This window comes from Desmodus rotundus, chromosome 8, assembly GCF_022682495.2.
Source record: "Desmodus rotundus isolate HL8 chromosome 8, HLdesRot8A.1, whole genome shotgun sequence".
Taxonomy (NCBI): domain Eukaryota; kingdom Metazoa; phylum Chordata; class Mammalia; order Chiroptera; family Phyllostomidae; genus Desmodus; species Desmodus rotundus.
The window spans coordinates 93,977,614-93,993,939 of NC_071394.1; the positions used below are offsets into that span (position 1 = coordinate 93,977,614).

Genomic DNA, 16,326 nt, shown 5'->3' on the forward strand with positions numbered 1-16,326 from the left:
GGGAAGTTGAGAGAAAGCTGTGTTCATACTTTGCGAGCGGATGTCCTGGGGGGGCTAGAATTGCTGCCAGACGGCCTTGCCTACAGCTGACTTTCAGCCAGGTCACCTGAGCACTGCCGAAGACTTTAAGGGCTGTGCCCAGGGCAGATGTGAACAGACAGCGTGTGTTTAAGGCTCCAGGGAAACTTGCTGCTGGATGGGGGCATGGCAGGAAGCATGCAGGTAGTATGTCTCACACGGGCAGTTCTCTGTGGCCACAGGTGCACGCAAGCTCCTCTTCAGGCTCCTCAACATGACAGTTCCCCCCCATGTCTCCAGGTCACACCCCTCCTCCTGGGGCAAGAAATAGTCTCAGAAGCGCCAGGTTGAGGCTAGAATGTGTCAGATACTAGAGGCCATGACTTTAGCCCCAATTCCAAACCCCGTCGTTATCTGTGCAGGGAGAAGGGGTCATTGGGTCCCTGTCCAGCTGCCCTCTGCATAGGAGAGACCACTGGGAGTGCCCTCATCTCGACGTACAAAGAGGACATGGATTGATTTGTGAAGGGAAACAGAGAGGTAGAAATCTGGCCTGGGAGGCAACAGCAAGCCACGGCTCTCTCCAAGGCACAGCTGCTGAGTCCTGCCTTTTCCAGATGTTTCCTCCTTCATTTCGCCAGAAGACTACAGGAAGATCTCAAAACCTGAGGAGTGCATTTAAGATTTATTGACAGCAATAATAAAAATAATAAGCCCACTAAAACCCTGGTTAACTCATGTCAGAAGAAATAGAAAGTGGGTTTAGAACTAATAAGCCAAGAATGGCTTTCCAGAAGGTTAAGGAAAAGAGACATGTGCTTCTTTCAACAGTCTTGTAAGAAATGTAGGCAAGAACTTCTGCTCCAGAGAAAGAAGAGTGCTAAGGAAGGAGAAAGACCCAACTCTCTGAACAACAAGTAAAGGTCAGGCATCCTGCAGAGGGATTGGGGATTTGAATTTTAAAAAATACAACAGAAAGAAAGGAAAAACACACAATGCGCTGGTTTTGGAGAGAAAGTTCTGTCACATGTTACAGCATGAGGGATGTGAGGGGTGGGCAAGAAGAGAAACGCTGAGCCTTGCGCAAGCTCTGGCCACCTGGTTGTTGGTGGTGGTGGGTGGGGGCGGGGGACTGGGGAGAGGTAGAGAAACACAGTGGGTTTGCAGGAGAGGTGGGAGGAGGCGACCCTGAGGATCAGTTGAGTAAGGAGCCTAACCCAGGACAGTTGGTTGGTGTATGTCAAGAAACAGAAAAGAGTAAGTGCGAAATCTGGGCACTAGCCAGCCCCTAGAAGCCAGGAACGATTTTTCTTAAAAGAGACATACCAGGAACGATCCCTCTAAATTAAGCCATGCTTCATTGTGGGCTCAGGTGGAGCAGAAGGACCAGGCTGCCGAGAGAATGAGATTCACTTGCGAATGGTGGGGAGAGGGAAAGGAGCCAACTGTATAGTGATGCAAAGAAAAAGCAGAAAATATTTTTCGCAGCTGAGATTTGGGTCAGGTGATCTCTGCCCAGCAAGGCTATGCCTGGGGTGGTCTATGGCTTGTTAGGAGCAGAGAATTCTTTTAAATTTCATGTCACCCCTGCAAGGCACCCAAGCAAGTGACAGAAGGTGCTAAACTTAGAAGATCACATTCAAGGAGGAAAGAAAGCAGTGCTTCTGGGGTAGGGTTAGGGCCTGGCTGCCTGGCAAAAAGGTTACTTCCAGGACAAAGGGAAGTAGGAAAATGCCTGGCTGAAGTGCTCGCCAGGCTGGAGGCACCATGCAGTGAGTTTACCCATGTGAGACTCAAGGAATTCTGTATAATGGGATGAGCCCTGGAGGATGGGACCAGCAAAGGTTCCAGCAGTGTCTCCGTTCATTTACAATGAACGCAGGGCAGCAGGGGTGCTAAGGAGCTGGGGAAATGCAGAAAAAAAAGCTCTAGATTGGGCCATCCAGTGTTGTCAAGAGAAGCTCAGGGAATGATGAATGACACTTCCATCAGGGAGATACCTATTACTTTGTGGCCTTTGCACATGCTGTTCCCTGGGTGTAGAATCCCCTTTCCCTGGCTCTCACTCTTTAAGCTCAGCTTAGGCATTCCCTTCCCCAGGAAACTTTCCTGGGCTTTGTTATTCCACTCAGCTCCATCCAAGCAGGGCACGCTACCCAGTGCTTACTCCATCATTGCACTGATCCTGCTGCCTGTGCTCTCTCCCTCTAGCAGTGACCATCCTTTTGTTCCTATTTTATTTTCAGGCCCTGGTCTATTACCTAGTGCAGGGTAGGGCTCAGTGCATGCTGGCTGAGTGGATGAATGAATGGATGAATAAAGAGTAGGAGTCTGGAACAGGGGAATTCTGGACTTTCTGGTTTTGAGTGCCCAAGATCCTGGAAGGCACTCCAGAACTTAAGCTCCCCTGGGCCCTAGGAGGCCACTGAGTGCCCCATCCACTCAAATCCTCTCTCTACACCTGGCTTCAAGTCAGAGTGCCTAGGGCCTCAGAGGTCTGTGCTGGGGGCTATGGTGGTGACCACTTGGGGCTGACAGAATGCTTCCTCCACCCTGAGCTAGACCTCAGGATGGAACTGGGAAGTTAGGGAGGGGGCGAGTGTGCAGAGGAGGCAGCCCCTCCAGGAGAAGCCCTGTAATAAGTAGGGAGAATTCTAGAGCTAGAACCCCCCAGGCGAGACCTGTTCAGAGCAGAGCCAATAGGGACAAACCATATACCTCCCAAGGCTGTTAGAACAATGGGTGAAAAAGTTATTTGTAAACTGGGACATGATCTACTGTGGGGAAATGGGTTTGGGATTGGGGTCCTCAGACCAAACTTAATATCAAAACCATTCAGAGAAAAAAGTAATAAATGAGAGTTAAAAGGAGTAGACTGTGCAGATGTTACCCTTCCCAAATGCTGGTAAACTGGAGGCAAAGATATCATTTAGGAGGCCAGATAAGCACCTGTATAAAAGGGCAGAGGTGTATGAAGACCAGGGAGTCCTTACTTTGCATGGACACTGTCACTGGCCATCTGTCTGTCCCCATCAGGGATTCTGAGGCCAAGGGAGGCTGTACCAAATAAGCCACTTGTGCTCCTATGCTAGTGGTCACTTCATTTCTAATAAACTTCTCTGCCCTTGGTTAATCAAAGTGAGAACCAGGTGACCTCACTGCGGGTGGAAAGAGCGCATGGTCTCTTCCTCCCGGTGTGCAACTTTGCCAAAAGCACTACTTAGAAAATTAAGAATTAAGATATTCTAAAAGCCACTCAGTGTTATCAACGTTCTTCCAACTTTGTAAAACACAGCAGCCTTTGCAGACTCGCGTAATCAGTCCAGAGTGCTACACAAGGCCCTCCATCCCAGCAAACACCGTACAGCCCGCCAGAGTCACCATGTGTGCTGGTAAATGTGTAACAGCGAGTTCATTGGAGGGGAAAAGGAAAAACAAAAGATCTCAGCATTTGCCAATTTCTGCAATGTAAATACTCCCACCGTGGCTGATTTCAAACTACCAAGGTGAAGTCGCTGAAGGCAAAGTTGGAAAGAGATGTCGATACGAGCCAGCCCGGCACACCACTGGCTCTAAGGCATGTGCTAGCACCACCCTGGATCCCTCTGGCCACAAGCTTGAGATGCCCACTCTGCACCTACCTCTCTCAAAGGAATTTTTGATGTCATTGACTTCAACCTGAGATCCTGGCACTCTGAAGATCCCTTGCTGCTGGAGTCCTAAAGGGGAAAAAAAAAAGAAAGAGAAAAATTCCATGAGGCCTTGAGCTCATCAGACCAGTGGGAACTTGATGACTCACCCCATTGCTGTCTCTTCCTCCCACCATCATTTATCAGACAGTCATTCTCAATGAAGGTCTCCTGGCAGAAGCCCAAAATGGCCTTTGCAGTAAACTATGGCTGACCAAAATACTCAGACACATCCGGCTTCATATGTCTGTGTCTCTTGTCAGGGCTTGGAGGAAAAGGCCATAAGAAGTTTATATCAAGACTGGATCTGTGGATAACTTCCGATTTAATCAATAAGTTGGCTCAGGCAAATAACTGGTTGGTGCACGCTGCTACCGAGTTTACCAGCCGCATTGGCACCAAAGACCTTTGCCCAAGAGTATAAATGCCATCTGAGAGGAATGGCCACGGAGGTGTTGAACAAAAAGGATCAATCCCACTGCCTCACCCTTCCCTCCCCTAACACAGGCATTTTCTCCCTTCAAGAAAAGCTAGAGTCTAAAGAACATGCTGACCTGGGATCGAGGAATTTAGGAGAGATTAAATTATTAAAGAGAAACAATCTCATTTTCTTAAATTTCTACAAGGCCAGAACAAAGGAGACCCTGACACCTGACCTAACAGTAACGACATATCAGCATCCTATAGGACTGAGGGAATTGAAGGGCCTCCCTTCTCTTAAAAGGGCAGTAGTGGGGGAGACTCTAATCTTTGCCCTGGGATTCGGTTTTTCTATATAGAACAACTCTCCACATTATAATTTAGTAAAGTGTTTACTCTTAAAAGGTGGGCTTTCATCAAAGTTTGGTTTGTACATATCATGTTCTCAATAGACACTTATTTCTTTCGTTAACCAATATTGACCTTCTGCACTGTGTCACTGGCCCATTCTTGTCCAGTCGCACTGGCCTTGGTCCCATATGAGGCCTTTACACTTCCCCTTCTCTCCACCTGGGCCGCATGGCTGGCTTCCTCTACTCACTAGGGTCTCAAAGGGCCCTGGAGTTTTAGTCACCCCCTTGGAGAGGTCTCTCCTTACCACCTTCACCAAACCAGCCCTGCCCCATTCAGCCGCTCTCTATTCCCTCTTCATTAGTTTTTTGGCAATATCAATACCTGACATTGCATTATTATTTCTCTGCTTTGTTATTTCCTTGCCTTTCCAACTGGTAATGTAAGCTACCTATGACTGGCACCTTACCAGTATCTTGTACAAGCCTGTATTCCCACCATCCAAACAGTGCCTGCTATACACTCTGAAAAAATACTTTTCGAAGAATGAATACATGAGTTGACAGAAGTACAAGTTAAGTGCTGGGGATACCATGGCTAGCAAATCCCAGCCACTACTCCTTCATGGAGCTTACTGCAAACTTGCAGCATTAACTGATTGGCCAACTGCATTCAGGGCTCAAAGCAGAGCTCTGGGGTTGGGTGGGAGTGAGAAAGGAGCTAAAATGGTCCCCCCATCCATGCCCTCCCTGCTCCTTGACTTTGCTAGTTCCTGGGTCTTCTCACCACTGCTCTCCTTCCCCCAACACACAAGGCTCAAAAGAGCATTCAGAAGAGCAGCTGTTCCTCAGCACAGTGACAGGAAGTCTTCCAGATGAGTTAGAATCTCATTTCCTACGAGCACAGCTGAGCACCTGTTCTGGAGAGAGCTGAAAACACTGCCCCACAATTGAGCTTACCGTATAAATTGATGTATCGGATGCAGCTCTCAACTACAAGTGGTATAGCTTGTCCCGAATCCTTAAGAAAAAGAATTGTGAGTTTTATTGGGCTTGGCAACCACCATGGGGAAACAGACATTGCAAACACAGATTACAAACTCAAGCCAGAATATTAGTACCATGAGATTAGTAGGAAAACAAGCAAGGAACTGCTAATCCTAAAGTCTCCACCAACAGTTAAAATACAAAGTCTTCAGTTATATGCAGAAAAAGGCATAGCTATGATAACTTTAAAGAAATGCTCTGTCTTCTTATTTAGCTGGGAGAGAATCAGGGTTCAGGAGGCTTGATGGGCAGCTGAGAAGGAGAGGGGACCCACTGCATGGAGGGGTGAAGTCCGCCTCCCGCTCCACCTTGCCCCTCTCAACCTATTCCCCCAGTGCTCAGGGACAGAAAAGCAGGATCAGGGCCTCCTCCCAGGACTTCAGTCCCTGATGCTGGAATTAAGAAGAGCATACTATCGGAGAAGCGAGGCTGACCCCAGGGGTCCTTCTGAGTTCTGGGAAGGGAAGACCAGTTCTACTCAGTATGTTACAACCTAAGCATCCAGATACTTTGCTAAAGAGTAAACATGTTATAAAATAGGTTCTAGAAACAGCTTAAGTCAGCCCTTGACCACTGAGTGGCCAACCTTAGTCAAATAGGCTGACTAAGATGCAATTCTGAGCACAGGCATCTGGGGTGTGAATGTATTTTCAATTACATCTTCCTGGGCTGGCCCATGGCCACCAAGGGCTGGGCAAGGGAAAATATTCTTTTGGATTCTGCAATTGGTTGGTCTTTCTGTTATGTCAGACCACTAAAGAGCATAAAATACTCTTAAAACTTTCTTTAAAAGGGGTCACACCAAATTACTAGGCTCCTCAGAAGTTGAGGAAACAATAGGCATATGCAATGTGCTTTTGTAAAGGGCATTTGGGTGCTTTCGTGGCTCCTCTACACCCCACCTGTGAATTCTTTCCTTGATTAACTATGGTCAGGGAGAGAATAATAAAATAGACCCACAGGCAACGGGCAAGGTGGGCCCTGTTCTAGAAGTCAGTACTAAATACAGGTTTCATCCAGCTGAGTGGGGCTAACGGACCTTTCTAGTAAATACCTGGTTCCTGGTTCGAGCATTTCTTCTTCCTCTGATAACAAAAAATAAACAGGCAGCAGAGCAGGAAAAAAAGAAAAGATTATGCAGGAGTAAGATCAGTTAGAATAGCAGATCCTTCAGAGTCCGTGAACGCCAAAATGCAATGGCAGCCAGCAAGGGTCCTGGGGAGACTGCCGGCCAGCCTGCCTGAGAGGGATTCCCCGAGACCCAGGGCCTTGTGGGGGGTCTGGACCCTGACCTAGCCAGCCTTCCAGTGTGGCTGCCTTGGACGCTGGGTGACGTAGGGGCCTCTTTTAGTCCTTGTCAAAGTGCAGGAGCCGTGTGCACTGAACACTTTCCTCATCACATACTGCTTCTCCTCAGCTCAGGGGCTCTTCACTCACCAGTGGGCAGGAGCCCACCTAAGACCCCTTGATGTGACCCCAGCTACCCACAGAAAGGAGAGACACATAACTTCCTGTGTCTACTGCAATACTGTCCCTTGAATCCAGCTCAGGAAACCTCACTCTTGGTAAAAAGCTAATTTTACGAAGATCATGTTTGTCAAGTGCCCTCTGAATAGGCCCAGCAGGATTCTGCCTGATTCCAAATTCCGAACAGCTTCCCAGGCTTTCCTACCAAATAGCCTGGGGAGTTTCTCCTCAGTCTCCACACAGCTTTTCTCTTCTTCCCACCCTGGGCCCTCGCACTAGCGCTGAGAACACCTCAGGGAACCCAGAAGCTGAGAAAGGCCCGAGGGAGGGAGAGCTGTAGAGAGTGAGAACACCTTCAGGATATTGCCTTTGCTTTCACTGCAGTCACTGAAGCCACCGGTGTTCAGGGGAGCACTGTCTGTTCTTTCTCCCTGTAGTGCAGCGGGGCAGGGTGCTGCGTCTCTTCCAGGCTTCTGAGGAGGCTGAACTGAGGACCTGGAGGATGTGCACCCTCTAGGTGGTGTCATCTGTCCAGTTGCCAACATCTCGAAAACTGGAACTATCATGTGTTGGCTAAACCTACCTGAATCCTAGGACTGAGCAAGCAGCCTGGTCCGACGGGGCTCTGTGAGCAATCTCCTAACAGCGAATGGCCACAGTAACAGCTAACACTTCTGCAGAGCTTACTACGTGCCAGGCAGTGCCCTAGAAACATGGTGTCTCTCAGTTCATTGGTGCTGACAGTATCACACACTCAATGGGTAGGTAATTACCATCCTCATTTTATAGAGACGAGGCGAGGACTCCCCCTCTGCCCCAGGGGCAGACTTCCTAGGCTTCAAAATTTATAACAAAAATTGGGTTTCTATCTGAGAGGAGAAAAAAGTCAAGGATTTTGAAAAGGGTCAATTCAGGTAGGGCCCTAGAAATCTATTACATAACTCCAACACATTTATCTGTCCCTCTTAACTTGGGGATGCTTCCTTGTCCCTCTAAACCCTCATAATCATGGAGTCCCAGTGATGTGATTTTATTGGAAAACCTTTACAGGTTTGGCATTTCCAAGCTGCGGATTCTAAGTCCATGCAGAATGTTCTTCCAGATGGTTTGTGAATCATAAGAGAAACTGAAATTCTGTTCACAGAGGTTAAAGAATTGACCATATTATACTGCCTTTGCATTTTCTGGAAGTTAATAATCCTTGAGAGTAAGACCATGCTGCACGCAAGCTTGTCTACACACTGCCTAGCTCACAGTAGGTGCGCAGAAGTTTGCTGAACTGCATGGAAGGTATGTGGCGTAAGTCCAGTGTAACTCACAGAAATGCACTCGTGTAACAAACACACCTCTTTCGTTTTCAGTCAGTCCCCTGAGGAGGCTGTGCACTCATTCCAACGAGATGAACCACAGCCCGGTGCTCTGGGGTGCCCCTGACTGTGGGCTCTTTTCAGAGCCGGTCCACCAGCCCTGTCTGTCACGTGTCTCTTGCCATTCTGTACCTCCAGTGCCCTGCAAAGCTGAGCTGTGAAGGACCAGGGTGCTCATTCTAATACAAAGTTTGGCACCACTGACAAAGGCCATGCTACAAGCTCTAAGGAAGACTGGCTAACTGAAGCAATGGCGACACGATGTATGCAGCTGCCCACTGTGACTACCTCCCAGGGCAAACTGTCATACCGTCACAGACGTTCTCACGTATTTGTCAGGAATGAAGTCAGATGACTGGGCAGCCGCACATGTTATGTAGGAGCTATCTGCTAAAAGACTGTTTCATTAGAACACCTAATTTTTCACTCCCGTCAGGTAAGAGTTAGCCCCTGCCACGTGTTCTCACTGATCACCCATTTCCAAAGAGCTGAGCAAATTAGAGAAGGTGTCCTGTCTCTGAGCTTTCATTTTCTTCCTCCTTTCAGGGATGACTCTGACCTACTCCCCTCTACTTTATCCTATTTTCCCTGCAGTGCCACCATCCCCGCCCCTGCCCCCACCCAAGCCTCCTGTGCCTAGTAGCTCTCCTTCTTTAAGCTCACACAGAACGTGTTTCCATGGGGATAATTCACCAGGCGCTCATCTGAACCACCTCACACTTCCTGCTCTTGGTGCTGAAATCCTCCTCACTGACACTATGAGCTCCTTGGGGTCAGGGAGAACAGCTTACACGCCTTTCAGGCCCCACTAAGTTATGGAGAGTGGCTTTTCCGAGGTCCAGGATGAAGTCTTGGCAGAGAGAAAAAGGGGGCTGAAGAAAGAAGGACCCTTTGACACAGCCTCATCCTCCTGTGGCCTATGGGATGGAAAAGTGCTCACTCAAGGGCACCTCTGAATAGTACCTCTTTCCTGATTCAACCAGCAGCACCCCACCCTTTGGGACCCTCCATGCCTCACTCCTCTGAGGTAACCTGAAGCAGCCCCCACTGTTCCCCACTTGGGCAGTCTCAACTTGTGCCCCACTGTCCTGTCCCCAGAACTCAGCCCATGGGCAGAAACAGGCCTAGGATCCAGGCATGCTGCCCACCCCCCGCCCCCTCTGCAAGTCCTGTGTGTACCCTGAGGATGCAGGAGAGAGGGCAGGGGAGGGAACCCCCACTACTCCAAAACTGGCAGCAAAGCCCAAGAGCTTTTACTTGCCACCAAGTGACACCAGCCTTCTTTTCTGCAGAAAGTGTCTTCATTGGATGGTGGGGAGCTCTGGCAGGGGCCTTCTCTCTTGCTTTCCCTGACTGATGTTAAGAATGCACCCCCCCTTCCTCAGTCACTCCCCTGCCTTTGCCCTTTCTGACTCCATCACCATCTGCATTTGCCTGCACCATTCCATCTGGGATGGCTTGATCCTGTACCCTTTGCATTTAATAAGCAAGGAAAAACAACCTCACCTACCTGAAATACTTTTGTTTTTAAGGTGTAAAGAGTTAACCGGGAATTCTACAGGGACTGTCTCAGCTTTTCTCCCTTCTCCCAAACCGCCTAACAAGAAGCAAAACTAGGTAGGAGGGTGTCCTGTTGTACAGATTTTATGTTTCCTTTTGCTGGTATATTCTTAACTAAAAAAAAAAAAAAAATCACACTGTTGCCTACAGAGATTTTCTTTGTGTTCCTTCCAACCAAGCTCCTCTTGGAAGATGTGGGTGCAAAGTGAGGTAGGGGGTTTCTCTGACTGTCCCTTTGGCTAGTGAGGACCACAGTTCCTGAAGCAGCAAGGCAGGGCCAGCATCTCAGCCCTGCTCGGACCTCGCTGGGTTTCTTCATGATCTTACCCCTGAGAATCACAGGAAGGCATTTAGGAGCAACTGGTCAAAGACAAAGGCAGCTCTGATTAGAAGCCCTCACCAAAGCTAAGCGCAGGCTGCAAGGAGGAACTAGTTTGCCATAGGGCCTGGCCAAGGGCACAGATGGTAAGTTCCAATAGGTAGGGGCAGGGCTGCTGGCCAAGGAGAGGAGGTGGAGAAAGGCTGCCATTACATTGGGCACATTCGCGGACTCTGTGGCTCCCCAGCAAGTACCTTAATGAACGTTTCCATACAGCCGTTAAATAGTTTATGGCTACACACTGAGAGAGGCCTAGGTCTCCTCATTTTCTGTGGTTTAGGGGGAAGACTGGGGGGCCTAGGGGAAAATGGAACAAAAGAAATCAAGAAAGCAACCAATGTAAACATACAACTGGGAAAGACGCTCTTAAAACCCACTATGGGAGAACACAAAATGCAAATGAGAGCCCCTGAACCCCCAGCACATGGCTGTCTGATGCTCCATCTGAAGGCCTTTGGATGTTTGGGGGCTCTTACTTTACCCACAATGTTAGGCAGCAGCCACACTCGTATAACGCAAATGCATTCTAATCATAGCAGGGACACAGTACGTGTCCAGGAAACCACTGGCCCTCCAATCGGAGGCTGTCATCCTGCAAAGCTGACCAGATGGAGGGGGAATCAGGGGAGACAGATGTACTGTAGCCTGAGAAAGCAAGAGACTTCCAAAGATGATTGGAAGGGTTAATTTTCATTATTTTGGCTTAAATTTATCACCAAGTGTCAACTCCCAATGTACCAGGGCACTGATCTTCCTAATGTCTCCTGGCATTTCAAATGCACTTGAGTAATCTTTATGTCATTGACCTGAGAGCCAGGCAATTATTATTCTCATTTTTGAGATAAAGAAACTGATGCCAAGAGGGAGGCTGCAGCTTCTTTGGGGTTCTGGGGTGACCCAGGATGACGACTACATCCTGTTCTTCAGTCAAGTACACTTTGATTAAAGCACTTTCAGGTCCATTGCCACATTTAACACCAGCTCAGTCCTGTCCGTGTGGCCTCATTTTAAAGAGGCAAAAACCGAGACCTAGAAAGGGGAATTGGGAGAGCCAAGCCCTAAACTCAGGCCTCTTTGGATTTGGCCTCCAAATCCAAACTTTCTCCCCCTGAGCTGGTCATAGAGCCTCAGGGCACTACTTGTTTTCCAGCCAGAGACTCAGCCCTCTCATTAACCCTTGCCAGCAGAGGACCCAAGGGGTCAGGTTGAAAGTGTCTTGCTTTGCTTTAGGATCTCCATTCCCTGTGCTCCACTCTTGGCCACAGGGAGGGGAAACCGCACCACAGTTCCCCAGGAACAGTGAAACAGCCACAAGCACTGGACCAGTTTCCAGAGTTGCTCACCATGCATATGCCTGTGTTGGCTTATTTGCTCATCTTTTGCCACCCAAGTCGGCCTGACTCAATGCTGCCAGCCTTCCAGGGCAAAGGGCTCTGAGGTTAGGAGGAGGACCCCTCACCAAAAGAGGCCGTTCATTTTCAAATGGCTTGGTTCACAATTTCGGAAGCAGCAAGTAGGGGCCCAGCCAGGCACAGATAATGTCCACACATGACAAGCAAAGACCTGGTCTCCAGGTCTCGACTGAGTTCTGTAAATGGGCAAGAAGTTTTATGGGTTTTGGAGCCAATCAATGTGAATAAGAGTCATGCTGCCTCTGTTCACTGGCCTTGTGAGTGTCTCCTCGAGAGCCTAGGCACCCTGGAAGCTCTAACCAGCTTCTCCCCGGCGTTTAAGTATTGAGCAAATGCTGCTAGCTCCAGGACATGCATGGGCAAAGACACAGTTGAATCCAAATATCATGCCACCCAAACATTGGAACCAAAATAACAGCACAGACCAAAATTTTGAAATGAAACAACAGGCAAGAATATTTCAAGCCCATCTTGGATCTTTTGTCAATTCGGTTAGCTAAGTCCATGTCATTTATTTTTTTGTAAGTTGCTTATTTTTTGAGGATGTGGGCGTATGGAGCTGGTATTTCTCACAATAAATCTGCTCTTAAATTTCCAAATTCTAAAAGAAATTGCCAAAAAATGTGACACAAGGCCACAGGCTTCAAGTCTTATAATTAGGAATAACTTAAAGATAGCAACTTTGCTACCTTGTCCTCAAAGTGTTTGGGGTTTCTGTTTTTGGACATTCTCAGATCGGCTCCTTATCTCACATGGTATGATACCCTCACAACAACCCTGGGAGTTAGGCAAGAATTATTAGACCCACTTTAGATATAAGGCAAATGAGCAGATGAGAGATTAAGACACTTGCCCAAGGTCATGGGAATGAATAGAATTCAGCTCTTTCTACTCCAGGTTCAGGTGTGGGTGTAAGCTGGGAAATTGACTTTATCACAGAACATCCAGCAGTAGCATTAAATTATGGATTAAACTCCCATGCCAGCAGGAGTAGAGACTCTTAATACAGGTGTTGGACACCGAGTACCAAAAAGTCCTGGTGCCCAGCTGCTGGATTTCCTGAAAATAAGTCCTAAGGATTTTTTTCTTCTGAGTTTACAAAATAGAATAAAGGGAAAATAGGATACTTTTTCCCATTTCTCCTACCCAATCCAGAAAGCAGAGGGCTGGTGGAATCACACAGGGGTTTCTCTCTTGGTGTGGTGCTCTGTGCGCTGCCTGGAATCTCTGACAAGGAAACGTAGCTATCCCAACTTTGCATGACACCAAGTAGATACCGACTTACTGAAGTGCTGGGTGGGGCACAAAGTGGGGAGCAGGGGGGCAGCTCAGCCAAGGAAAGTGGGGCAGCCTAAGCCTTCCATCTCTTCTGCTGCTCAGTTGCAGAGCAAAAAGGAAAGAAAGAAAGAGAGAGAGGCAGGGAAAACAGGAACAGAGAAAGCCACGGAAGAGGAAGAAAGAGAAACCAGAGACCAATGTCCCCTTTCTGCCCTTCAACCAAGATGAAAATAAACAAATATTGGCAACACAGGACTTGACCTCAGAATTACTCTGTGACTGAAAGGACGGTGATTAGATTGTTCCCTAAAAACCCAACAGACATGGGTGTCAACGTCCAAAATGGCAGCAATATTGTAGGAGAGTGGTGGTCAGGCTCTGGGAGGCTGTGCGTGGGTGTGCATTGGGTTGCATTTGTTTGGACAGAAATCTCCAGTGATTTCTTCTCTAATCTAGACCACAGGGGCACATCAACCTGGGTTAGGAAAGTCAGTCTTAAGTTTGAGTAACCATAATCAAACCTTACGTTTTCATCTGGCTTTGACATTTGCCATACACTTTCCAAGTGCACTGTTGTGTATGTTCAGCCTAAATTACAGGGCTATTACGAATTTGGGCCATTAGAAGGTAAGGTCTTAAGTGTGAGAAAAACATCACGTGTCACAGCCCATGTGCACAAACTGGTCCATCTACACAAGGACAGCAGCGACTCGGCTGAGAGGACCTGCACAAATGACCATCCACAACAACACTGACCTTGGACAGGAAATATGGAAGATACAGAGAGGTACAGTATAGAAACATCTCACCCAGGGCCTTTCAGATTAACTTAAAACCCATTACCAAGTGGACAATTCATTGTACAACATGTTAAAAAAAATTGTGGAAGTAAAGGGAAGCTTTTAGTTTACTAACAAAGTTGCCTTTGACAGTGACCAAGGGTCAGAGTGCAGACGACTGGGTGTTTAGTTTAGTGCAGTACGTCTCAGTGGGAGGTCTGGTAATCCTAGCTTTGACTTCCCAGGCCCTAGGTCAAAGAGGGTGTGGAAGACAACATCTCAGTGGGCTTTATTAAAAAAAACAAACAACAAAAACTAAACTTTTCACTGAGGTAGACCCTGGGACCTGGCCAAGGATTGATTACAGCTCTCTCTTCGAACCTGCTGGAACAATCTTCTCCCACATAAACTCTAGGAATTCAGAGGGAGTGAGGGACAGCTCAATTCATCCCCCATCTGTTTCACCATTTGCAAATTTGGGTGTAAAATGTGGCTCCTGTTGTTTTTGGACTATGAGAACATCCTCTTGCCAGAATAAACAAATTGTTTGTAAAAGGTTCTTAGAAAGTGACCGTGTGTATCTGTTGCCCCGGTGCCAGAGGTTCGCACTGGGCACTATGGATCATCCTGATGGTCCTAGACTTGCAGGGCCCAGAGGAACAGCCCCACAGCTAAGCTTCTGGAGAGCCCCCAGCCTCTGACTTCCTGGACCCAGCAAATTGAAAACCCCAGAGTTTTCCAAGCCTCTTCCCAGCCAACTCCCTTCCAGATGAGCAGAGAGTTGAGGGTTCATCTTCCCACTTGCCAAGTATGACAGCTTTCCAGGATTCTGGGTCAATGGGGAAGAATTTGTGGGGAAAGGATGTCATCAGGTTGCCAGGTCCAGAATGAGGCAAAAGACAGCTGGACAAGTGCAGGCCCCGGGGTCATGGCTGAAATGGTGTCGGGCAGCAGGATAGCTACTCCTGTGAACTCTGAAAGAAATGGGCTCTAAGGAACAACGTGGGCAACGACAGGTTGTGTGTGGGTCTACGCTCTGTGAAAGTGGAGGAAGGGTCCAGTTGCTGAAACATCAGCTACCAGCTGCCAAGTGGAAAGTGTTCACTGGCTCTGGTCTGCTCAGGGGAAGGCACAAAGGGTAACGCTGAGCAAGCTGGAGAGAAAGCAGAAGTTGCCCGTTTGTTATTTTCCCAACAAGGGGCTCCCCATCCAGGTGCAGGTGAGGTCCAAAGCCAGGGCGCGGGCAGTAGGGGCGTCTGTGCACGCTTACATGGGTATGCGCATGCATGTGCCCAGATATGTGCAATTCCAGCCAAATCCAAAGCCTTAGCAAACGGGGACCCTCGGCTGGGCCCCACACTTCAGCTGGGCAGTTTGCTCAGTAGCCATATGGGAAGAAAGGTCAACAGCTACCCCACAGTCTCTGGCCTCTACTGGTTGCCCTCAGCCACCGCAATATATTACTGTCCCAGCTGATAGACAGTGCACTTGAGGTGGGGACATACCCCACTGACCCACAGCCACTCTGAAAGCCCCCTCCCCATCAGCATCCCAGCAGAGCAGTGGTAAAAACATCACTTCCTTGCAACAGTGGTGAAGAGCTATCCCACTCTGAGAGCAGCCCAGCCAGTCTGAGCTCTCAGCAGTCTTGACTTCCACCTTCCGCTTCTCTCCTGCTCCTCCCACCTCCTCCCACTCCCCACCTCAGGGCAACAGGTGAGAGAAAACAAGATGCCCAGCTCTTACCTGGTTGTGCCACATTCTGCTCTCTCCCCTGGAAAGAAAAGTATATGTTACTGTTTAGTTGCTGTTTTTTAACCAGAGAAGACATTTTTCTAAAAACAAAAACCAACTGGTTTTAATTATTTGTAAAATGAAAAACCAAATCATGTGTGAGTTGTGGTCTGTTAAAAATAACAGCCTTTTATCAAATCTGAAGTGCCTCCTATTCATAGGGCTATGTCCACATACATTTTATTTTTTATTGTTCGCATAAATTTCTTCAGTGATTCTCAAACTACAGCCTCCTGTTTGTATTAGAATCACCAGAGACCTTTGCTAAAAATGCAGATTTCTGGGCTCTCCCATGGGCCTCCTAAATTAGCATGTCTGAGATAAGAACCCAGGAACCTACACTTTAACAAGCACCCCAGGTGATTCTGTCTATGCATACTAAAGCTCCATACTTTGCTTTGCTTTATGTCAACTAAGACTGATTGGCCTTAAAGTGTATCAGCTACAAGATACCTTCTTGTTGGTCTTCAACCCTGCTACCCACCTCCCACCCTGCTCCTGTCACTCACAGCTAAGGACCTGCTCAATTCCTTTCATGGCAAAGAGAAATCAGTAAGTTGGGGTCTTGGGTTTGCCTCCAAGAGACCCACCCACATACCTGCACCCGCCCTCTCACCTGCTACCTGCTGGTACTCCTGAGGAGGCTCCCCGCTTCTGCCAAAGCCTACTCCTTCTCTCTGCGCCTGTGTTCTGGGACCCATCCCTCTACCCTTCCCAGGAGCTCTGTTCCTGCAAGCATCTCCCTCTCTCCAGCATCACCAGTCTC

General features: G+C 48.2%; 1 protein-coding gene across 7 annotated transcripts in view; it reads right to left on the reverse strand.

The window, feature by feature from the left end:
- Positions 1-16,326, reverse strand: part of SRGAP3 (SLIT-ROBO Rho GTPase activating protein 3) — a 348,421-nt gene that overhangs the window by 38,105 nt on the left and 293,990 nt on the right. For 4 of the 7 annotated variants that reach the window (XM_053929334.1, XM_053929335.1, XM_024556479.3 and 1 more), the window contains 4 exons: positions 15,513-15,540; positions 10,492-10,594; positions 5,438-5,498; positions 3,660-3,737 (listed from right to left, as the gene is read on the reverse strand). In XM_053929334.1, coding sequence (XP_053785309.1) covers positions 3,660-3,737; positions 5,438-5,498; positions 10,492-10,594; positions 15,513-15,540 — 270 coding nt within the window. Of the gene's footprint in view, positions 1-3,659; positions 3,738-5,437; positions 5,499-6,578; positions 6,610-10,491; positions 10,595-12,994; positions 13,082-15,512; positions 15,541-16,326 lie in introns of all 7 variants that reach the window. The other 3 variants (XM_024556480.3, XM_024556481.3, XM_045192165.2) reach the window with 3 other exon arrangements.